This window comes from Anticarsia gemmatalis, chromosome 2 (assembly GCF_050436995.1).
Source record: "Anticarsia gemmatalis isolate Benzon Research Colony breed Stoneville strain chromosome 2, ilAntGemm2 primary, whole genome shotgun sequence".
NCBI classification, from domain to species: domain Eukaryota; kingdom Metazoa; phylum Arthropoda; class Insecta; order Lepidoptera; family Erebidae; genus Anticarsia; species Anticarsia gemmatalis.
This window is the reverse complement of record NC_134746.1, coordinates 11,792,344-11,817,495: the sequence shown is the minus strand read 5'-3', so window position 1 is coordinate 11,817,495 and position 25,152 is coordinate 11,792,344. Positions and strand designations below refer to the sequence as shown.

At 34.9% G+C, this 25,152-nt stretch overlaps 1 protein-coding gene across 2 annotated transcripts in view; it reads right to left on the bottom strand.

Moving 5' to 3' along the window:
* LOC142984839 (uncharacterized) overlaps nucleotides 1-25,152 on the bottom strand; it is a 64,079-nt gene that overhangs the window by 31,934 nt on the left and 6,993 nt on the right. Inside the window, exons 1-2 of one of the 2 annotated variants that reach the window (XM_076132698.1) lie at nucleotides 12,402-12,531; nucleotides 7,043-7,412 (exon numbers count right to left, since the gene is read on the bottom strand). In XM_076132698.1, the coding sequence (XP_075988813.1) occupies nucleotides 7,043-7,162 (120 nt within the window). In that variant the 5' untranslated portion in view covers nucleotides 7,163-7,412; nucleotides 12,402-12,531. Of the gene's footprint in view, nucleotides 1-7,042; nucleotides 7,413-12,401; nucleotides 12,532-25,152 lie in introns of those variants that run through there. The other variant, XM_076132690.1, reaches the window with a different exon arrangement.

The window sequence follows — 25,152 nt, the reverse complement described above, 5'->3', positions numbered from 1 at the left end:
ACTTCTGTTGCATATACATCAATATTGTTATACTCCCTTCCAACATTAGGTAATAATATTTATAGCTCTAAAATCAATTAGCCAATCCAGTTTTCACCATCGCGAGTATCCTCTAATCTCAGAGCATCAGTTTCTTCATAGACCATTGTAACGTGCGTTGTGAAATGCGGGTAGATGGAGACGTTGAAAGGTTTCACGTTCTACTGCGTACACGAAATATTGTAATATTTCCGTCATGGTGTCGGACTAGTTTATCTGATTGTCGTAGATATATTAAGTAATAATATACTAGATTCACTTTGTTCAAGGTTTATAGTTTTGTAAAGGTCTTCGTGACACCAAATTGGCGGGGGCCAATTTGGTGTCACGAAGACCTTTACAAAACTAGTTTAGCCCCCCCCCTCCCAATTTGGTGTCTCTTTGATTTGTTTCCTAATACATACTTATAAAAAATGTTCTATACCTCCTACCAGATAGCAAAACATAATACCGCCTTTTTTTAAAAGTAGGTTATAAAGAGTGTTGATGATAGCCACATTTTAGATTTTAATGATTTTGTAGACAATAGCGATCTTTCTAAAACGATCAAGCAGTATCGGCTGATCGCAACGATTTCATGGAGCATTAGCGAAAATCCACCGAAATAAAAAGAAATCTATCACTTGTATAATAATTATGAAAATAGAAATTGTTATTTAGCGTCATTATCGACTTCCGTACAAATGTTCTATAGAAAGAAAGCTCAAACCATTTTACGGAAGTCTTTAATTTTCAGTATTGACAAAACGAAAGTATCTCCTGATCACAAGATCATGTTGTCACTTTCACAGCGTCTTCAAATATCTATTTTAAGACTTCCGAAATACGATATTATAAGTATAAGTTTTACTTATAGTTATCGTATCTTTTCTTGGAACATCTGCGGTGTACCGGAAAGGCCCACATTTGCAAATGAATGCCTAACAATAGGGGTAAGTGTATGTTATTGTATAATGTAGTATAATGTACGGGTTAAGTACACAGCTGTCATTTGTCACGCACCGTGCAGAAACAAGGAGATATGGAAGCTCTTTATTTTTACAAACTTTAATTTTATACTTTTGTAACTTTTTGCCGACTGTGAGGTAATGTTTCTCATTTCCAGTAATTTACAATGCCATTATATAACTTTTTTACATAATTAAGATTGACTTAAATGTGCTTTTTTAACATTATGCGGTTGCCGAAATTATACTAAGTCATTTGACTCAAATAAACACAAAATACTGCTATATTGGTATTCTGCAATTTAAGACCAAGACCCATTGTTACAGGTTGAAATCACTATCCTGTGCTGCGTTTATTTTCTTTTTCATTCAGAATCTATTCGTTCTATGAATCAACTCCTCGAACGCACATGTTATGATGGTTACCGAAGCAGATCGGACAAGTACCTCCGTTCATAGAATTACACCGCAGGTTTCCTTTGAATTGTACAAGTATATTGTTACCGGAGATCATTAAATACCAGATTGAGCTTCCCTTCATCATATTGTTAGACTACAATCACAACAATGTTAGGGTTCTCACAAATCTAGAAAATCCTTTTTCGAAAACGATGGTTTATTGTGACGCATGAAAGATAATTTCTAGCTTTAGGGGCTATGCGGGTCTAAAAACAAAGTTTTAGAGGAGCAAAATATTTAAAATATATTTTTATAACGGGTGTTGACACATACCTACTTACTTAAAGTCTTAAAGTGCAGTTTACGCAAAAAGTGTCCGTTACGTGGTTAAAAAATAAACGATTGTAACCACAAATTGTCTAATTAAGCTATTATACAGAATTGCGATGTTATTACTCTATATATTTGTGCAATAATATAAATGTTCATAAATCAGTATTAGCAACACGATACAATTTATTTTGGCATTAATTTCAATGTTATTAGTCACGATATATCATTATGGAAATTACTATTAAATGCAAACATTAATAGAAAGTGGACTAAAAGTTGACTACCGTTAAAAGTAATAGGTATTTTAAATCTGTTACTGGTTTCGCAATCGTTTCCTTTTTCGTATATTTAATCATGATTATAGCTTCCTAAATATTATAATTCTTAGAGGAGGGAGAGAAGCAGGTGACAGAAATATAACTGCAGCTTACGAGTATTTTGGTTTCATTGCGGTGGTCGATTCTGATGAAATTAACTTGACATCGGCTGCGCAAGTTTGTTCATAAATATACAGATGCTCTACGATATTCTTTACCTACATAGGTATTTAGGTGACAAATATAATTATCACATAGCGTTTAAAGGAAGTACCAACAATAATAAACCCATGCATAAATTTTATTTAAATTCTACAAAACCATTTATTTTTTGTATGACATTTCTCTATCACGTTTATAGAATAGAGTTCTATAAATAGACCAAGAGAATGCTAGTAAATTTTCGGTCTTTAATATTCAAAGTTTCTTTTGAAGTGAAAGCATGTAAAGGTGGACGACACATATGAAGTATAATCGTGTAGAATGTAGATAAACTCGCAACATGCGATGAACAAGACAAACAAAATAACGAGCCTCGTGAGGTCATATTAGATGAAAGTATTGATAACATCTGCTTGGAGATGTTAAACACAGGTTTGGGAATAGATTCTACATCCTGGTAATAAGATACAATAACTAAATTGCTAAGAGCAGGAAACAATCTTAAAGAGAATGAGAAAAAAAAATAAAGGAACCTTTACTTAGATTATCCAGGAAAAATAAATTTGATAACTTTTTCAATTTTGTAGATGAAAGCGTGATCAGCCAAAGTATTAAGCAATACAAGTACAGGTTAAAAGCTACTACTACGTGATTTGTAAACGATTCCGAGAATTTCTATTCAATAATCCAAACTAAACAATAGAAAGATAGTGCACAGATAAAAGAAATTCCTATACGTGCTAAAACACACTATTATACAGTATCTTAATTCTCCGAAAAGAAACCACCGTTCATAGAGTAAAGAACGATGGGAAACGTGAGACAATGACAGATAATTCATTTAACAGATATTTTACTAAGAATTTCCAATGCGCTATGGTAACGATCTCACTAGTTGATGTAACAAGCAACTGTTAGAAAAAGAATCGTGCGATTGTGCACGCTCGACTCAAGGACGATCACGCGACCACTCCACTCTGTTATTACAGCACTGAAAAGCTTATTAAAATAATAGCTCGATGGCTCTATGGAATTAGAGATTACAATAAGGAATGCGAACATTCCTGTTCTTGTTGCCAGGTGTTGCAGATTCCGATGAACAGTGGCGAGATGATCGCCTAAGGAAATTATCCCGAGTGTGAGAAAAAAACGCCCGCTTCATTTATGGTTTAATTTCCATAGAATCCTGTTTGTCATTATGTTTAATATAAAAACGTGTGAAGTAATCACAATGGCAGATAAGACAAGTGATACGAGTGATATCGATAAATCAATACCGGTATCGTTCAGTGAAGTGTGGGAGGTAGACCGCATTCGAACAATACATGACAACAATATTGGAGTACAAAGAGTTGATCCGAAAACCGCTGCGGTATGTATCAAATTACTATAAAATAAAAGGAGCGTAAATACACAGTCCGATAAACAAGGGGAACAAAACTAAGGTCGTAAGATGAAAGCTGTTGGTAATGAAATTGGGGTCCTACTTGATTGCCGTTGTGTAACTTAACGTGCAGACTATAAATACATATTAGTTTAAAAGATGTTTATTTAATGTGTATTACCAATCTGAAATGGTGTAAAGTTGTGACAGACTAAATTCTAGAAAACACCCATAATCCTAATTATTCAGCGTTTCTTGAGTACATGCAAAGTCTCCAACACACACTTGGCCTGCGTGGTGGACTCTGAGCCTAGCCCCTCTCTCGACATGGGAGGAGACCCTTGCCAAGCAGAGACAGTAATGGGTTTAAAAAAAACTGTGGATCTGGGTTACAACAAAATACTGTATTGTGCATACAAAACGTCAGTTTTCTTACTCTTATTATTTGTTTGAAAAAATATACGTTTGACTAACAAAATGTAATGTTTATGTCATTACTCTCTCGTCCAGTAATAAAGAGATTATGTGACTTAATAAAAACGTTATAACTTTTATTATGATTCGTTATGCTGAGTTGGTTTAATAGCTAATCTTATATGTGAAGGCCAAGATAACAATAAAACACTCCAGTGATCTTTAAACTGACGATTACTTAATTGCCTTTGACATTTTGTTGATGAGTTAATTAAGTTGAAAAACAAAACACATTTTGCATATTATATAGAAGAATTTTGCAATAAAATTGGGCGATAACGAATTAAGGGGGATTTTCTTAATAAATGTGTTACAGCAAATGAAATGTCTTTTGGTCTCTGCCTACCCCTATGGGAAAAAAGGCGTGATATTATGTAAGTATGTATGTTCAGATGCAGATAATATATTATTATGATTTTCCAATTCGTGTATTGACCTTTACCGTTGTCATGGCAACGAGACAAGTTATAAAATCAACTGTCAAAATACAAAATACGCGATGGGCTGTTCAACCAGTTTAAACAAAGCAACAAGCCATCCATAAAACTACCAACCAAAAGAACCACAACGTCCGCAACCAAATACATAATTTCCTTCTCGATAACATCTCATAACTAACATTACTGTAAAGAGATTATCTAACGTAACACAGTGGTCGATTTCAATAACCTCATAGTGAGCTACAGCCGTCACTTTCGCTATACGTGGGTTTTCAATCATCGTATCTGCTATCTATAGTATCAAACTGTTTATTCAAAGGCTATTGTTCTTCAACCGGCTAATGAACTTTTACTAAATAAGAAAGTAAGTAATGACTGCGTTTAGTGATCGGCTGATTCACGATACAGTTGTCAGCGGCCATCTGATGGATATTGATGATTTGTTTGTCTCTAATAGAAATTTGTTATGTAATGTTAAGGTATGTTTTAAGTGATGTTCTTGCTTTAGATAAGAGTTGTATTATGTCGAAAGTTTATTGATTATGGTAATATACGAAAGGTTTAAACATGTAAAGGAGTACTATAGATGTGAATATTATTATTGTCTCATCAGTCATCAGTTGATAATGCAGATTGTTAAAGCTTTCACAAAGGGAAGATGTTATTAAAATTATTTATTTGGTCTTAGATGTAAATGTGTATGCCAGATGCAATAGTATTTTGAACAAATGCTAACCGACTCAGATTCCCCGACGTCTGTTTTATTTCCTGCCATTTATATCTAAAATGACAAATTTTATTAGCATAATCATACCAAAAATAACAACCGTTATATTAAATAGCTTCTTAAATACCTGACCGTAGAGAAAATGCTGTAAAAGTAATTAAAAAGAAGTATACTAATATGTTTTACGAACGCGTCTCCTAAAAAATGTTGTGGTGATTATAGATTAAGTTTAATGAAGGCGGGAAACATAGTGTATTGACGTTCCGCAGTATCGTTTAAGCCAATTAGCCCAGTTCCCAGGGCAACGGCCGTATAACAACATAACTATTCATAACAGGCTTGCACTCGCGTGATGCATCTAGTGTCTGATATACCGAATAACTTTGATCAGCCGTGACGCGAAGTATCCAATTGGAGGTACCGCGTCCTGGCCACTTTATGGTGACTGTTGAAGGAACACAGTCAGGTTTTTAGTCGGTATCCCAAATATAAAGCCCGATAGGCCCCCGTTTCCTCCCTGGAGCGGGACATGCAGTAAAGCATTTTCCTGGCGAAAAAAAAAGGTTGTCTCTACACCCCTTCATAGTATAGTCCTATCAAAAATTAACAATCCATTTCAACGTGGTAGAGTTACTTTAAAATTATACATGTACAGCGTCTTCGTATTGGGTTCATTAATCTTTGTATTTCCACCATTTTGGCCGACGACCTTGAGGATCCTTAAGGATTTAAACAAAAACAATAAATTGGTCAGAATTTTGACATTTCGGCTTGTATCTTTTATCTAATCGTGATCAGGAAAACGTCTGAGAATGCGAACAAAAATGAAACTAAAGTTTATTGGCGTGCCTTGAATTAGGATTACTTTATTATAAGCGCTGAATTAGATCTTAATAACGACCTTGCGAAGATACTGAGAGTACTAATTGTTTATTTATTTATTATTAGCAATAACAATATCAAGATATTAGCCAATAAGCAATTCTAAGATGAATATGTCGTTAATCAAAGGTTTATTGTAAATCTCAATATCCTCTTAATGTCAAATCTCAAGAACATGAGTCACTCAAGTTTTGTGGTCAAGATGTTAAATCATTTTTGGATAAAGTTCACAACGTTCAAGGTTGGACACGTAATATGGAAACAATATTGTTTATTATTGAATCACCGAAGTTATGTTGTGAACATCTGCATGTGTAATATTTGTAATCAAACTGTATGTAATCTCATTTATCAAGAATGCGGCTATTGTGAATTTGGCGGAGAAAGGAATCTGTTGTCGAAAATGAGTTCGAAGATGTCGCAGTAAAAGCTGCTGCAGTGGCCGACCTTTAAATGTAAATGAGGATTTATCGCTGTACACCCATAAAAGAGCTGAGATACCGAGTAGGGTTGGACAATGTGAAAAAAATAAATATTCAAGGTGTTGCAAAATAACATGGTAGCCAGGTGGCTCGGACCAGAGATGACATGCTACTTTCTCTCGTGTGTACCGAACTCTCCAACCCGGACGCGCGGCTTTTTGCATTGTTTTTGTTAATGCGATATTATTATTATCGTTCCGAAATTGAAAGTTTTAATGTACTATACTTGGTTGTGAAAAATCGAAAGCAAATTGGCCAGACGTTGGGTCTCCCATAACATTAAGGTTACATTACCTTTATCGGCGCACGCTTTCGCTTTTTTGGTCTTATTACCGATTAAATCTACAATTTAAGCGCCTAGTATTGTAAACGATTTCGTTTTATGGGGCCACCTGCCGGGTAGATTGTATAAAACTGTAATATAATACAAGCAAAAATTTTTACAAGAAAACTCACCCTTTCGCAAGGCGGGGGCATGGCGGGTGCATCGACTTCTGTATAGATGCATAGAGTTGACTTCCTCGACAGCGAATCGCTGGCAAGACTGCTCGAGCTCGAGCCAGTTGAGAACTTCATGGTTTGGCTTCATCCAGGACTGGTGCGAATCAGGTGACGTCTACCTGCACATCTATGTGATGTTGCCGGCACATCCCACAGGTGCGCGTCACCCAGTTACCACCGTCCTCGTGTCAAGTTTCGTGCAGGTCGTAGGTGAGCCGCTTGCGCAAGTGACAGCGCGTTACTGTGCGTTCAAAGTCAGCTGCGGACTTCCAAGGTCTTTCCGTTGGAAATATGCGAACGGAATTTTCGATGACTACAAGTAAGCCTGCAACAAAAAAAATGATTCATCAGTGTCATATTAGGCAATAATATATTTAGGAGGTTATCTCGTGTTTGTGACTTTCTAAACCGTTAAACTATGACCTGGAACGCCCGATCCATGTTAATGGCGCTGTAAATGTAAAATTTTATAAATAACTCCGTATCTGATTTTATACAGATCATGATGGCATTAAGGAGTAATAAAAATCCAATTATTATTTCGTATTATTGTCGACGAGGATGGTATGATCACGATTTATCGATTTGTAATCGATAGATGCGCAAATTGTACAATTTTATTGCATTCATATTTAGAAACTGAGACGTTGCGTAAGTTTGAAGTTCGTTTTTTATAGCACAAAGAACCTCGTGGTCTTTTTTGCAGTGCTCTAATTCAAAACGTTTGATGTGTTGAAATTGTACAAGGACTCGGTAATTTAGATAAGCCACATCGATACATCGATAGACGGATCGAATCAATTAAGTGTAGATGGTATGATCGATACGGCGGTATTGTGTGCAAAGCTGTACTCTATCGTAAAGGTGAACTATGTAGATAATTTCATTGTGTTGTGTATTTTAATATAGTTCGATTGTAATCTTAAGATAAGTTTATTAAAGTTGTTCTATTAAGTGGGTGTACTGGTGTATACGTGTTGGTCATTGAAATTCCTTAACATGGTTTCTGTATTTACTTATGAAATGACAACATATTTGAACAAGGTACTCTAGAAGATGCAGTAATCTACAAGTGTACTGATAAAATATTACGATAAGCTACATTCTTCTGGGTTGTTTATCAACGATTACAAAATATAGGGATTTGATACAATACTATGAGACTGCGAGTCTAAATACAAGCTTACAAGGATTCTAATTATTGGTTGCTAAATAGGTGAATATGCAAAAAGGTTTGAAGCAGATATTTTAACAGTTCCAGATTACATACTCCTAAAGTTGCTCTTAAAAAAGAAAGCAATTTTCGCTTCAAAGCTGTTATTATAAAGAACAGTTAAACAAATGCAAACACTTATCGTGATTATAACGTTGATCGGGATAAGTCGTCCATATTTGGAAAGTTGCAAGTGGAGCGCCGAACCAAAGCGCAACATTTTGTCTTGTCATTGTGTAGAATCACTCACTTGAACTTATAAACCGTTATGTTAAGATATTGTACTTTTATTGTACGCACAATAATCGTTTTTACAAGTTCTATAGCATTCGAATTGAATGGGAAAATCATACCAAGAAAAATGCAGTCTTGCCAAAAGCCTAAATGTAATTTTCTACTTCATTGCCTAAGACCGCAACCAACAGTATTTTTCTTAAAAAATAAACTATATTTTCAATTCGAACTAAGAATTCTGTAGATAAAATGTCAGTGACCAAATAGATTTTTCTGCCAAATGTTGTCATGTGTTACCGAGAAAAGTGACTGTTTTAATACTTGAAATCATTTTGAATAGACGCTTTGTCCATCCGACAACTCATTTCTTTACGGTCACAGTTCCCACACAATACAAATATTTGTTCGCTTCACTAATGTTTGCCAAGGCAAAGGTGTGAACAGAGGGAATTCTGGACTGTAAATCTACGAGTGTGGAATTGTACACAAACCCTTATTTCTTTTAAACGTATGGTACCTTTCTCATAGTAATTTAAAACTTCGTCAGCTTCCTTTGTTAACAAATGAAAATATCAATTACATCAAAATTCCTTACACGAGGTCCTTTACATTCAACGTTAAATCTTTATTTTAATTCAAATGCATATTATTCTAACATATTACCGATAGGCATAGAGTTGAATGCGAACAAGAATGCGCCTGCGCACGAGCGCCATATAAAACAGTCTTTACCGTAAATACGCCAGTTTCGAATTTCGAACGGTTTAAGGAATTTTAAATAGTGCTTACAGCTGCGTAGCATGACTCAGATTTTCCGATCGAATTCTCCAATTCAGCGAAAACTGAACCTTATTACGATAGTTATAAGAAAATTGTAGGTTTCTGTAATGTTGTTGTCGGTAGCAACGAATAAAAACAGTTATGTAATAGGCTTTATGTCGAGCTTGATGAATCAAAGCTACCGGGCGATGACCATGGTTACCTAATGGGTATCGAACAAAAAGCGGTGAAGTGAGTTCGACTTAGGCAGGAGGTTCCGCAGCAAGTGATTTAGCTAAGTAATAACGCTTTTTTGGTGGATTCCATTAGCATTATGCATATCAGAGACGCTTCTTGATAATTGAATTAAATTCTTGATGGATATTGTATACAGAAACGATAAATCATGTTAAGGTATGTCTAAGAAGGGGTATTAGGAATCCTCGGGTTAAATAAATTGCTAGGAAAGCTGTACTTTGTAGATGAAAGCTTGTAAATTATGTTCTATGTACAGGGCTACAATCAGGCCGACCACACGCAGTAAAATGAACACATCATATTCGCTTGTTAGCAGAATATTTACTTACACTTAAACTTTTAGCAGAATGAAGTACAGTCTTAATAGCAATAACGGTGTGCTGAAACCAATAGCATTAAACCCTTAGCATGGGTATACTAATAACTTTTAGCATGGTTTATTTAATATTGCGTCCGTACCTACTCACTTTCTTTGCAGAAATTAACGAATTTAAAGGCATTGTTTTAAAATCTGTAGCGCTCTTACCGGGAGGAGACCCTTGTCCAGCAGTGGGAGAATAATGGGTTTAATAAATTAACCTATTTATTATTACTTATGGTTGTAATTATATGGTGCGAAAATTTGTTAGAGTGTTGTCTGACTTGCCAAACTCTTTTTATTTTCAAAAAGTTGGCCCAGACATCTCGACGACAAAATGGAATAACCCAAAAATTATCGATTCTTTTCACGCAACTCCGATGAAGTCGAATGAAACTTATTGTTATGATGTGAATTCATTAGACAGTTCCACTATCACTCGGAACAGTCGGAACACGTTGTAAATCTCAATCGTTACACCTTTCTAATTTGGATTCTTTGATTGCTTTCCTTCCACCCAGACGGCATATCTTTGCATAATCTTATCAACGTTGCATTTGAAATTACTCGTGTCTGGAAATTAATCGGATATCTTTAGACTAGTTGACAATCCGCTGGTGTTGTCATTATGCGGAAGCTTTAACAATTCATTACAAACTTTTATTTAGCATCTTAACATTACACTCCGAATTTTAAAATGCTCCTTTGCATTAATTACTTAAAATTTTGTTGAACAGTCAAATAATAATTAACTTAGAATATGATAGAGTATGAAATTTTCCAATGTCATGGATAACAATGAGATTTTAATTTAACATTTTAATTTCAGATACTTAAACGGATGATTGTTAAAGTTAGTTTTATAGATGACAATAAAATAAATGCCTTATTTACAATACTTTTCGACGTTATCTCCTGATAATTCCATAGCACATACCTTCCCCACAAACCCATAGAACTTGTCCTTCAATACAAATAAAACAATGCGTCTCATACATGTGTGAACGTTGCGACATGTATTAACGAACTATATTGAAGTGCTGCCATTGTTTCTGCCGTGGGATTTATAGGCAAATGGGTTAGTTTGTCTATCTGATTGTGATTACATACTCCTACATATGGTTTATAGTAATTTGACATCATTATTTACAAAGTGATATGGTGTCATTCAAGGAACTCATCTAGGTCCTATTAACTGATTGGGATGCATTGTGAATTAACTCATATATTTAGGAAATTGCATGTTGAGTATTCAATGTAAATTGGTTTTCTCTGAATCTACATCTAGGAATGTCAACAAGGAACATATAAAATTATTCAAAGACAGCTTTACTCCTGCTATAGATTTCTGAGGAATTTCCACGAATACATTCAGTAGTCTAACTACATAAGTTTACCATAAAACGTTTATTCCTTCGGCCTATTCAGCCGGTATAAACCCGATATGTTATCGTCTCCTATAAGTCGTACATTGGACTAGAAAACTAGTGTGAGTGGCGTTTAGAAAACGGATCAAACCGCGAGATAAGTAACACATATACAATATACATGTATATTATGGTAATGCTCAACATACCAGAGTGGTGTACGGCTATCGTATGCAAAGGAAAGTTGGTGCTTTTTGTTAGGGATTTACACAAAAACGGCTTATCGGATTGTTCATGTACGCTGTCGGGAAGTAGGATTTGTTGTAGATACTGGTACTGTAGAATGTTTTAACACATGCATCTGCTACGGTTTGCCTAATAAATAAGGACTTGTAAACTTCTAAAACTAACTGTTTCAGGATTTATAGCTTTGTTTCAGATTTTTGGACTTGAAGATTCCCTATCATTCCAGTGAGAGACTACAGCTAGTTTACTAGTAAAATGAAAAAAAAATTACAAACATATTCTTTTAGGTAAGTATCTTTAGAAACTATCAAAATGTAGGAAGACTTATTAACTATATCCCTACAAACTTCATGACTAGTTATGTAGATGGAGATAACATTTCAAATGCATCCTTTGTCTTCAAATAATGAAACGACTGCCGTGAAGCTAAAGCCGCAGAATGTATACACAGTGTTCCTATAACAGGGACTTTGTCCAGGTGATTCACTAAGCTTTGAATAATGTAGGGTTTCATTGCAATTGGATTCTGCAATGGAATTAGTCATTCTATAAATAAATGTTGGTAGCAATTATGTCTAACATGTTGTGACATGGAAGCCGGCTATGTTATTTACTTAATGACTAATATTTACTAATAAGGTATGGTATCTTTAGTGCTAGGGTATTAACCGTGAGAAAAATTGTTTTGTTCTTCATTTTATTGAAGTTCAGAATGGGAGAACATTTGTTTAAATTTAATATTAAACAAAACTGGCGTAGTAATACCTATAGTTTTTGTAGGTACAGCAAAATCTCAAAACTCTTTATTTGTAAGGGACTTAAATTTAGTCTATGATATCTGATAACATGCAGAAATAAGAATTCACTTTGTTACCATACCAAATTTTCATCCAGAAAACATCAACTAATAACATTTTCCATTATTCCATGCTCAACACTAAGTCACAATAAATCAATACCAAGAATAAAAATACAATTAATCACAATATTTCCTTAACCTAGACACTTGACATCACCAACTAAACTGGCTCTTTCCCGCAGAACTCCTTATATAAATATGATTATGTCCCACTTTTCAGGAACTGCGTATATTTCAGTGCACGCGATTACACATTATTCATACGCATAGCTATTAGTGACTAGTAAGGCGAAGCGATAGGAAATCGAGCCGAGTGTTTTTGTACCTTTGGTTCCATATTTACACTTGTTCTAATAATAAGGAAACTTGTAGGTTGTTTTGAATTGAATATATTTTCAGCCTAGTGTCCGAGTGAGCAAATACTACGTTTTTAGAGGCAACAGACCTTTATTTATATTTAAAAAAACAGGTATTTGTATCGGTATTTGACATTCTATGACATGATCTATAGTCGTCGGAGAGGCCGATTTCCACAGCGGACGACGGTAATAACATTTGGCAATCCGCTTTTTGGTAAACTTTCTTCTAAAACTATACTTCCATCTAATGCTTACAAATCGCAAAGCAATAAATAATCGGAAATCCTAGCACATAAATTTAAATACTTTCATTTCCTCGCCAAAGCACCGCAATTATTTGGATAAAGAAGGCGCAAAAAATACAGTAGCAAATTCAGTGGCAAATTAACTGACAAAAGAAAGTCCGAACGTCCTAAATACCGACGCATCTACCGTAAACATGAACTAACTGGATATGCAGATGAGCACTGAGGTACTTCCTCGAGGCTGCAGGTCCACCTCGGAGCAGTCAAGCTTAGCGCGACCAATCGGTTGGAACAGCACGCAACAACAAATTAACGCACACCAAACACGCAAACCACGAGAAAATTCATCAAAATTCGTAATAACGGTGTCTTCAACTTCACTTAATACTCTCCTAAAACGACCATTCCCAAAGCGTTTATCGTTTACCAACACCGTTCGAAAACTGATAAATTGCCTCCATTAACCAAATCCACCATCCCAAATTCGGAGATTCGACGGAAAATAAATTGTAATTACTTCAGGTGTTACGTTCTTTCGACGACAAATAGTGATTGGTACTAAAAATAAAACCACGTCAGCGCTGATAAGGCGTGCATACCGCTTATTATAAAGCGGCCGTAAACCCGCGTTACATAAAGAGAAATGAAATCATGCTCGAATGCATACTTGAAAAAACTGGCGAGAAAACATGTTAAGCGTAGTCGGTTACGCCAACCAGCGGTTTTCGAGAACCCTTAAGGTTACAAGATTTTGCTTAACCGCGTAATGCAATAACAGAGGGAGCAATTTTCTGGTTAACTTACTTCTTTTCCCGATGAATAAGTGATAGAGTGGTTATTTTATTGGAGCGGCGGCGCATGACGCAGCGCCGTTCTGTCTACGTGATATTTTCGTCAAGCCTAAAGCCTCAAGTTCAACGACCACTGAGGTCAGGTGCGAGATAAAAAAATATCCAGGTTTCCGCAATATCTAAAACGTGTCGTAAACATTAATTGCTCTTATTAAATTCCTTCGTTTTTGTAGTACTTTTATGATCTTCACACGCATGAGCTCGATATGTTGAACAGAGATTAAAAACAGGCTGAATTCTTTACGTAATGTAACATGTACTTGTCTTATCTGATTATCTGTTTCCGATGGTGTTGTTTGAGTTGTCAACACGGCATCTCATTATCGCTGCTCTCATAACTGCATTACATCTAGTTCCGCAACGAGATCCGTCTGTCGGGCGTCGCGTCGTCGGCCGCGGCATAACTTGACGAGCAAAAAATATCGCCCACGTATTTTGATCCGCATGAATGCCCCGAGTAATCTCAAAAGGGACTGCATTCCACTCTTGTTGTGTATATCAAATTATTACACCTACATTCATTTTCGCAAGGTCCACCGGTAACCACACCTATACCGTTATCATAAGCCTTTTATCACGCCCGTATTTAAACTCAAAGTTTTATAAAGCCGACCCGTATCTTTCTACGGTCACAGAGGTACAGAACGCATAATAATGTACAATTCCCCGCATCGTGTGCGGTCGGCCATCCACGTAGATAAAGATCTGGCAAAAAACTGACATGAACGATAGACCACATTTTCACCGGTGATTTATACTGTCTGCTACAAAAAGCTGGCCTGGCGGCAGATATATTTGACCTGTCTGTCGATTAGTGATGTTAAGGAGATGGTTTGATCGTGGTAGAGCCAAGAATCCCATATGGAGCTCTATAGATCTAAAATGAAATATAATCCATACTAATATTATAAATGCGAAAGTAACTCTGTCTGTCTGTCTGTCTGTCTGTCTGCTACTCAATCACGTCTAAACTACTGACCCAATTTGCATGAAATTTGGTATGGAGATATTTTGATACCCGAGAAAGGACATAGGCTACTTTTTACCCCGGGAAAATGACGCATTTCCCGGAAAATTCAGAAAATTCAACGCAGTCGCGAAAAATCAACATTATAATGACATTGAATAAACAAAATTCCGTTGCCATGGCAACTGTTTTAATGGCGGATATGCCTTAGCGCGACTTCGTTATACTAAGAGATATAAATAATTTTAAAAATATTTTTCATGAAAAAAAAGCATATTTTATATCATCACGCTACGACCAATAGGAGCAGAGTAGGTAACAGTAAAAAGTGTTACAAAAACATGGAAAATTCTGACCCATTCTCTCTTATGTGACGCAAGCGAAGTTGCGCGGGTCAGCTAGTTTTCTATATTTCTTGCGAGTAGCTGCAATAGCATCCCTATCTATCAATCAAGTTGATGGGATCAAGCGTTAGTTATTTGCGATTGAAAAGCAAATGCCTAGGTCACGAGCGACACGTATTAAATAATCTCCATGTATGTCGTGGTACGCAGTTACCCTTGAAGATATACGTCCAGGAGGCTGTCAAAATCGGCCTGTCCATTCGATTTTGTTCATACACCTTGAACACAAATAGGTCAGTCACGACTTATGCCTTATTAAGATTTATCGAGCACTTTGTTACTTGATTTGTTGTTTTATTGTGGCCACAACCATATATATTTAATCCGGATTCGGTATTTAAATAGGCACCTATTCAATTTAGGACCATTTGTTTTTTAACAAGAGAGCTGTTTCAAAAGCAGTTACGAAATATAGCCGTAGTAAATTGAACTATAGACAAACATCAGTTAGCTAAAGCTTATAACTTGTAAGCTTTGTTCTTATAGTCGGATCAGGCAAATTATGGCTCACGATGCTATAAATATGATCATTTATAGAAACTAAAGAATAACATTGCAGAAGTATCCGATGTTGAGATTCGTCAGGTCAAATCGAGTTCACGAGTTTTTAAAGCTCAAAGTTAACACAGTCATAACTGAATTTATTAAATTCAGTGCACAAAGCTAACATTGTAACAAAAGATAACATTTTATAGGCTTGTAAATTAATAAAGACGTAAACACTCAATAAATTATCACCTCTGGAATTCTACCAGCCAAAGTAGGAGGACAGTGATGCGCAAAAACGTCTATCACCTGCCAATCAAGCTCTTCGATAACGACATCCAAACATGCTGTCAATTTACACCAAATACCCCAAAATAAAAGGCCCATATAATTTTAATAGCTGTGTAACTAATAAATTAAGGTTCAAAAAAGGTTCCCGACTCCCAAACCAGTTGTTCCCGTCTACCTGTACCATGACTCGGACATTCCAGACATATTTCCGATGTCCTTTTACTTCAAGACTTGTTGCGTATTGTGAGTGCAAAATGTGGGGAAGATTTGCTTCATTTGAGAAGGGTACGGTGTACTAATATTTGTTACCTGTTAAGACGTATTGAGCTATTAAAATGTCAGTCTACTCAATCAAACAGTAGGATGCAACCCATACTGTCCATTTGTCCATGAAAGATAGCTCTATTGTAAAGAATTGGTTTGTAAAGTGGGTTTTTGCGGATATTTTTTGCATAAAAACATAGAAACCTACTTGTTTGAAAGTCACTATCGTTTAGAAAATGTCTCTAAACATATCTCTGGCCTTTGGCAATCAATAAATTTGATGTTTTCTAAGTAAGATGTTCTTATAGAATTGATAATAAGATAATATAGAAGAACGGTAATAGGTGCTTTAAAACTAGGGAAATGAAGATTCTAACTTAACTAGTGATCTAGATATGCCGACATGTTTTCAGACAGGATTAGTTAGTATAATTAGGTGTTATCTCGCTACACCTACGCTTTACCGACGTTCTTTACAACTAGAGATAAGAACGGTGCTGTGAATGTCAACCTGTGAAAACTGCTCAAACAATTATGTGGCAAAAGTATAACTAATGCAATGTTCATCGTGATAAAAGAATTTCTTAACTACTGTAATTTAACTATGAGCTAGAGACGCGGTTTGATAACACCTGAAAATATACAATTGACTCGCGTGATCTTCTTTCTGAATCCGAATTATTTTAAAGGTTCTTTTCTAATGTTGTAAGACTGAATAAATGTGTTTAATGTTAAGCATTCTTTTCACTACTCATTTTATTTCTGACTCCTTTAGTTCTCTTATTATTTAACACACAATTCATTCGTCTGTTCTTCGTTCTTCCTCTTCTCTTCGTTCTTTCTTATGTCTCTTCACAAGAACAACTTGTGAATGTCTATCTAGAAACTAAGTATAACGATGAATACTAGCACTACAAAACTCAAACTATCTTATGATTCTGAATCATGTGGTTAAGTATAAACTTGAAAGTAATATGAAGAATCGTTGAAAATGGATATTCGTCTTCATAATGATATTACTTGCAAACATAAATGCCACTTTCAATACGATTACTAAACTTTTTTAGCGTGTAGAAAAACGAGATGTAGCCGCTTTTCATTTCCTTACGAAATATTGTTACGTGTTCGCGAACAGTTTCTGTTAATTTATATACATGTTGCAGTATCAAGCTATGTAATTAACTATTTTACTTGGTATTATAATCGAATTTTCTTTCGGCGATTCTTATATTTATTGCTTTAATGTTTGCTTGTCACAATGCTGCTAATCCTAGAAATTTGTTGCCTTAATAGTAAACTTAGCGTAGTAATGATTTGTTTATCGACTTTATTGTAATGAGTCACACCAATGATTTTTGTTATGAGCGTATTTAAAAACTAGGTACTTCAAGGATAAAAAATCTGTTATTATTTTTTTCGTATCTTAAAAAATGACCGAGATATTAAACGTCAAAGTATGGCCCTCGCGCCAAACTCCGGCGAGGCGGCCGCACGCACGTGTGACGTCATCTCACGACACTGCTATTTCGTCAGTACTTGCCGATACCTACATAGGCTCGTTGCGCTCTCGCGGTTTCGCTTTAAATAATTTGTTTTGCTTATAGTGGACAAACAAAATGGTTAGAAAATATTGTACCTATTGTTCCTATGTGTAAACTAACTCCAGTGAATAGAAACCCCAAAAATTGTTTTTTCTGTACCATGTAAACTGTTTTATATTTTTGCAAAAGACAACTAATCTAAAACTTAAAGCTCGGTTCAGATACTGTCAAGCGCAAATGTTAAATAGAAGTTTATTGCCCTTTGAACACTTCCTCAAGATCAAGATGCCATATCATGTTCATACCTACCTAGCAATGAACTTCTACTAAACAGTTGATACTATTTAATGAGCAGTTCAATGACCTCACAGGTGGCGGCGAGCCGAGCGCGGCGGTTGAGTTGGCGTTGGTTTTTTGTTTTGAAAAAAGAACCCATATTTATTAAATCTAATAATATCAACATTAAAATGTTAGTTTAATTAAAAGTTCTCATTACACACCCAATCATATAAGACTACGTACAGAGTAGATTCATGCGTTCATATGATAGCCATCAACCTGACTAAAGTCAGAGGCAGTAGTGACAATTTTTTTTTTTATAATATTATTTTAAAACTATGTTTTCCAAATGTACACTTGGTAGGTACGTAACACTCATTATTTGTAATGCCAGTTGTAACAAACTTTCAATTTTATTGTTAACTACAATCAAAAATATTATTAGTAGGTAGTAGGTATACGAGTTCAACTTTCGTTACCTGGGTCTAGTTGATGATTGTGTGCGTGGCAATCGAGATCGAGGATATCTTAGTGGAGGCTTATTTTACAAAAAACACGATGATTAAATTTATAACACATACACATACACAGACTCTTTAAATATTAAATGCAAATCACTTTTCAAATCAAAACTCCGCATCACCCGCAGTCGAACAAGCGTGTCTGTCGCGACGTGACGTCAGCGCATAGCGCGCGAAGCAACGCAAATTTAAAAAAGCAATGAAACTTTATAACGCTGTAACTTCGGTAATTTTGACCCGATTTTGATAAAACAAAAACTATTATTATCAGCATAAGTACACAAATGAAATGCAGTACGTTTAATAGTCATATTTTGATGTGCTGGTGTGACTCATTGTTGTTTAATGAATTCTGAAACAACCTGCTAGTAAAAAAGGTGGTAAGTAGTAGAATAATAAATTAATTTAATATAATAATGCCCGTTGCATTATAATATTTCTTCTTAAACGCAATAGAAAATTAAAGGTTAGGTTACCTAATTTGTTCACCCAACGTAAATTAATGTTTATAAAATAGTATAAGACTTGTTGGTGCGGTACTATCAGTACCTGCAGACATACAGTCTGTTTTTGTTGGAAAATTTAACGCATTTGACTGAAGAATAAAGCTACCAACCACCTACAATAAAACAACACCATAACTGTATTCTAAACATCCCATAAACGTATTGACCCATTCAATCATCTACACTTTTTTACAGTTATCCCATTCCTAACAAATAGCAGCATCATCCAAGCAGCATGCCTCCAATACTCCACATTGTTTCATCACAAAAGAATGCGCTCTTTCCCATTTATCATTAAAATGCACCTATTATTCTTGGCCATGAGCTAGCCGGATATCCATACATGTAAAAAGAGGTCACGCGTTGTAACCTGCCTTTATGGTACGGCATTCGACTCTCGGACACCATTACGATTCTGTAAGCATTGAACATCGCCCAGTTTCCGAACGATAACGTAGCAGTACTTCTATGATTAGAAAAGGGCTGAGTTTCTCTTTACGTAACGTTACAAAAACTAAACGCTTCTAATCATTTTAAGTAAGCCTTTGCAATAGTTAGGAAGTTTTTTCTGTAATATACGGTCAAAGCGACTTCGAAATCAGTACAACTGATGTCAAGGACTCACAGACAGACACACTTTCGTTAACGTAGGATAATTGAATAATACGCCATTAAGGTTATTAGCTTGTCCATTTTGATCGTTAAGTTTTTATACAAGAACCCGTCTTGATAATTACTTTAGGATACATAATTGTCTTTGTTGTGCTTTATGAGGCGTCATCGAATTAAAATTCACACTTTTTATGTCCGTTTCGTGTGTTTTTTGTATGAAACCGACCAACAAAGACATCGTTGAAAATCTTTAACGTACGTTACTTACATGCATTACTTGTTTCTGCGCAAAACCTGGGTTTGTACAGCTGTGATGACGTCACGAATAAAAATGGACCGGTCTTTATTATTCCGAGTCTGTTACAAATTATAATAGCTTGAATAAATAAACGCTAGTCGTGCAGGGGTGACGCAAAATTAATCGGACAATTAGGCAAATATTTTTATGTTACGTCACCGTGTCATGTTTGGTAGTCTACGTAATCAAATATTATGAGGAAACGAGTCAATATTTACCCGTTTTTTTGTTTGTCGAGACATAATCAACATACACCGTTTTCAGCAGCACGGCCACGTGAGTAGGGATACTTACGTCTTTCTTAATTAAACACTCATAATGTAATCGTAAAATCCGTTAGTTCTTTATAGATGCAACAGAAAATTATAATAAAAAACGAAAAGAATGATTATTGTCAAAACCCTAGATTAAAAAATATTTAGTACTTATAATTTGATGGAGGTCTTATTTTATACAGCCCTAACCCACTACTTACAGTAGACAATTACTGGGCGAAGCAGTAAAAGAAAAAAAAAACATTTTCGTACCCATTAAAGTTGGATAGTTATTATGGCCGAAGACTCATAGCTTTAAAGATCATCGACCTTCGCAAGAGATGCTCAATTGAAAACAGTTCGGACGACGAAGCATTTATGTAAGCAGAATAACAAAGGTCATCCTCCCGATCTAGTCGTAACATTTCCCAACAACCTGAATCGATCGATGGTCACAGTTTAAAGCATTTTTGTAAAAATTTCGAAACTAAACAAGGCCTTTGCGAAGCTTCACGGCGCGTACGCAAATTAGATTTGTGTTCCAGTTACAGCGACTGACCAAGGCCTTTAACTACTTATACTTATTTTGTAAGCTGAAGCCAACCAAGGAAAGTTGCTTTAGAATATTATAAAACAATCCCTCACGCTGTACAACCACTTATCAAAGGAGAAAACGTGGAAGAAGACAAAAGAATAAATGCGATAGTCATAAAGATTATTTTTTAAGAGTCTTAATGTCTATTTGCACAAAAACGCAGTCATTGCAAATCTCTTGCAGAGCGAAGTTTGATATCTCGGTACATATTTGGTTTGTGACTTATGAGTCAGTCTGTTGAAGGCTGCTTTCCTTACATGATGCTACATGCACTGAATAATGCTAGTTGACCTTGCTCTCAGAAAAACATCTGATGCTCAGGATTGAATAAGATTTAAAAATAGTCTTTGCTCAAGGAAACTCTTCCAGTGCAAACAATTAAGTAATATATTAGTTTTCATAATAATATATTGACTGTCGCAGGTTAAACGAAGTTCATTTCAGATAAAGTTCGCCAATCAGATAAGTTCACTTAACTTCTACTTCAACTTATCATAATTACATCTAAATGTTGTAGTAAGCGGATACACATTATTTTATAATTGTTTTACTCCATTTCTGTTTGTTTATAATTGCGGCAAAATAGAAAATTGGAATCAATGAAACCGGAAAACGTAGATAAGCATTTACCTAATTTTATTTTGAAGTAATTCGATAAACGGCTGAACTAGATTTTTATAAAACGTATTCGTTTGTAGGTTAACTGTGGCACGTTTTTGTATAATAATGTAAACAAATGGTAAAAAAAACTTATTCAAATATTATTCAGTTTCCCACGGATGACTTTCGCACGGTCTTCACTTTCGTAGAATCGGCTAAGCCTGAAGTCCTAATTCTCTCAGCATTACTAAAACATTGCCTGAGGTAATGTTCTTAAACAAAAATACAAGGAAGACGGATAACATTTACAATTCTCGGTAAAATGAACAGGCAGTTTGTGACTGCTTTTATTTTTGACCTGTTTGTGGTCATAGACCTCTGGCCAAATAAAAACAGTACCTATGTTCTAACATAAAAGTTAAACTACTAACAAATTTTCTATTACATACCCAGCATTGTTTTTAATGATAGAAAAAATATAATCATCAAAACAATACGTGTTATATTATCGGCAAATCTTATTCAAACGATACATTCCGTTTACTACGGCGATAGTGTTAGAATCGAAAGGAATCATTGATGACTTCTTGTAGTGAAACAATGGTCGATTAAAGGTCAGCTACTAATTATTATGACGATCGTTATTAATGCTTGGCTTATGACCTAGTTGGTCATTGTTTGTTAATAATGAAAACTAGTACTTTAGTAGAGTATCATTTACAATACTTGCTTCTACAGTTAGGTTAGCATTTAAAAGGCAATTTGAGTTTAGAAATTGCTTTGTATAGGTACTGTAGGTAATGCAGTTCTACAAGATGAGATTTAATTTCAGTTTAAAACATTGAGCATCGCTTAATTAACAGGTATTTTGTGATAATCTGACTAGGATTTACTTGTAACACACTACTCTACTTCCTACAAAACTATGAACGATTTATAACAAAGAATGACTGTAGAAGTGTAGAATATTCAGAGCGTTCACAAATATAAATATGATTTAACTGGTATATCCTAATTTAGTGAAGTTTAGCAAATATATCACGGCTGTCGCTACACATTTATGAAATGATGTTATGTCACTCATGTGCGATATATTGTGTAATTTTCTTTTCAAGATGACATGACGAGAAGACGTGCTTCGTCAGCGTTGTTAAGTGTCAAACGAAATTATTTATTTACTAGTAAATACTTAGTTACGTCCATATGTTTTTTTTATTGAATTGTTAGCTTATGCCTGCAACTTTGATCGCGGGGTAAAACAGTCTCTTATGTATCAATCCAATTATACATTTGCTTGTATAATGTATAATATTAGCAAAGACTAGTGAGTACGTTTTATGTGTAGTGTTTTTTATCGAATTATGTTTAGCTGTTATGTGTAATATTGCAGTAGGTTTTAGCATTACGAAGTTACGATGGATGTAACGCCAGAATTCTTGATACGAGCTCCTAGAGCGCCCAGTTTAAAATAGTGTTGATTTGATTTTAACAAACAATAACAGTTTTTGAAATCAAAACAAGAATTTTCATTATTCCTTTACAGGATTATGCTTCTCTACGTAATTTTCAACGGAATTTTACCTTCATGAATCTCATAAATAGACTAAGGCAAGATACCTCAGTTTAGTTGTAAAACCAGCTGAAAAAGTGTCAACAAAACAAAATAAGATCCTACGTAACGCCGTTTTGCAATAACTGAAAGATGTCAATATGATAAGATTGACGTCTGTTTAATCTATCTGATAAGAGCTTGTAAACTAGTAGATAATAATAAAACCCTGGAAATTTATTATACTTTGTGCATTTTAATGTTCGAAAACGTGATGCTTGTTTTAACTTATCTTTTTTTGCATGACTAGTGTTATAAAAATGCAAAGTATTATGCGATTTGTTATTAAACCGATATTGATAATGTTATCGGTTTTATTAAAAAGATTAGATTACGGTATTACTTTATTTAGAAGAACAACAATACAAAATTAAAGTTACTCTATTTGATTACTTTCGGTAAATAACGGTTCACTTTACGATTTATTTGTTACGTAACTTCCTTCCAATAACAATACTTGCTGATTTTTTTATTGCTAGCATTAAATTATTTTGCCTAACAAACAAATTGTTTATTTATTTTTTGCTGAGTTATTAATTCATTTAGTTACTGCTGTTTATTGCTTCCTAAAAACAAAAGCACGTTTTTCAGCTATCATATTTCACTAGGTACATAATATGAAAACATAGCCTGGTAACTATGTGCATGCTACGATAAAACGGTTGTGAAAATGAGGTTTTGACTAATATAGAACGATTCATGAGGAAGATATAAGTCTGCAATTCATACAATTTTTGGTGTATAGCGGCTGAAAGTATCATGGTTTTAAAATGTCGAAAAAAATTGCTGGAATCGAACCCCAAATTCGGGTAGAGCAGAGTGCAACAGAGCAATCCCTGTTACGCTCACTAGTTTGACATAAAAGAAAACAAGTTGTCATTAATTAACCTGTAAATAAAGTCATAACCATTAATCGATCAAGTACACAGGTATAACCTGTACCTTAATGTACCTGTATATCAATGTTCCGCAACACAAGATCGTGATCGATCGGACCATGACTGTTTGATTAGCCGATATTCACAGGGTACTATGACACATAACTATGATACATTCTTAAGAGTTGATATATGAGAATAATTTACATGGATAATATATAACTAAAATCTTGACAGCATGTTTTTGAGAATGAAATTTGCTGTTCCGATCCAAGACAAAGAAGAAGAAGAAGAAGATTTCCAAGACGCTGAGGTACATATGTTAAAAATCTAATATTGACCAATAATCAAGAGTAATCAAGTAATAATTACCTTTCAAGTGGTGATTTATCAGTTGCTGTTCTGATCTAAGTAGTACTTAATTAATTTGTAGTGGGTCCTATAATTACCAAAGAAAGATTGCTAATAATAGCTATCAAAAAAACCATTAAAAAGAACACGCTTATATTTTTCGGGAGATCACTATTTAGATTTCTAGAAAATAACTTAAGATCATACCGCGTGGCTTTTAGTTGTTGTTTCACGTGACTAATCGAATAAAGACAAAGAGCCTGCTTCGTGACCGCAAAAATATTGCGTCTCAACTTATTAGCACCTATTTGCAAGTAAAAGTTGGTGAATCATTACTTTCTTGCTGGAAAATATGCGATACTTCTTATTTATTTTGGTTGGAATCACAAAAAAAACCATTTTTATGATGATATTTATTGGGAGATTGATCGTAGAACAGCACGAAGAAAAGGGGCAAGAGCATAGAACACATAGAAAACCTCTCTCTTTTTCTCTCTGTCTCTCTCTTCCATGCTTTGAGTCCCATATGGCAATAGGGTCAGCCTTCGTAATCTTTTTCCTCCACTTCGCTCTATCACTTCATTCTTAAACATTTTTTTTGCACTACAGTTTCTATACCATCTTATTTTGAGTCCGTCCTCTGGATCGAAAGCATAGAAAACCGTTTCAACTAAATAACTTAGAATCACGATATACGCTGTTCGTTCTGTTAAAAACTGTGTAGCTAAATGAACATTCCTCTATCGCGTAAGTAAAGTCTATCAATCATATTGTAACGATGATAGATTAATGAATGAGCAATATAGTATGTGTGATGTGTATTAAACATGGAAACACTTCCTTACGATATCGTAAAAAGC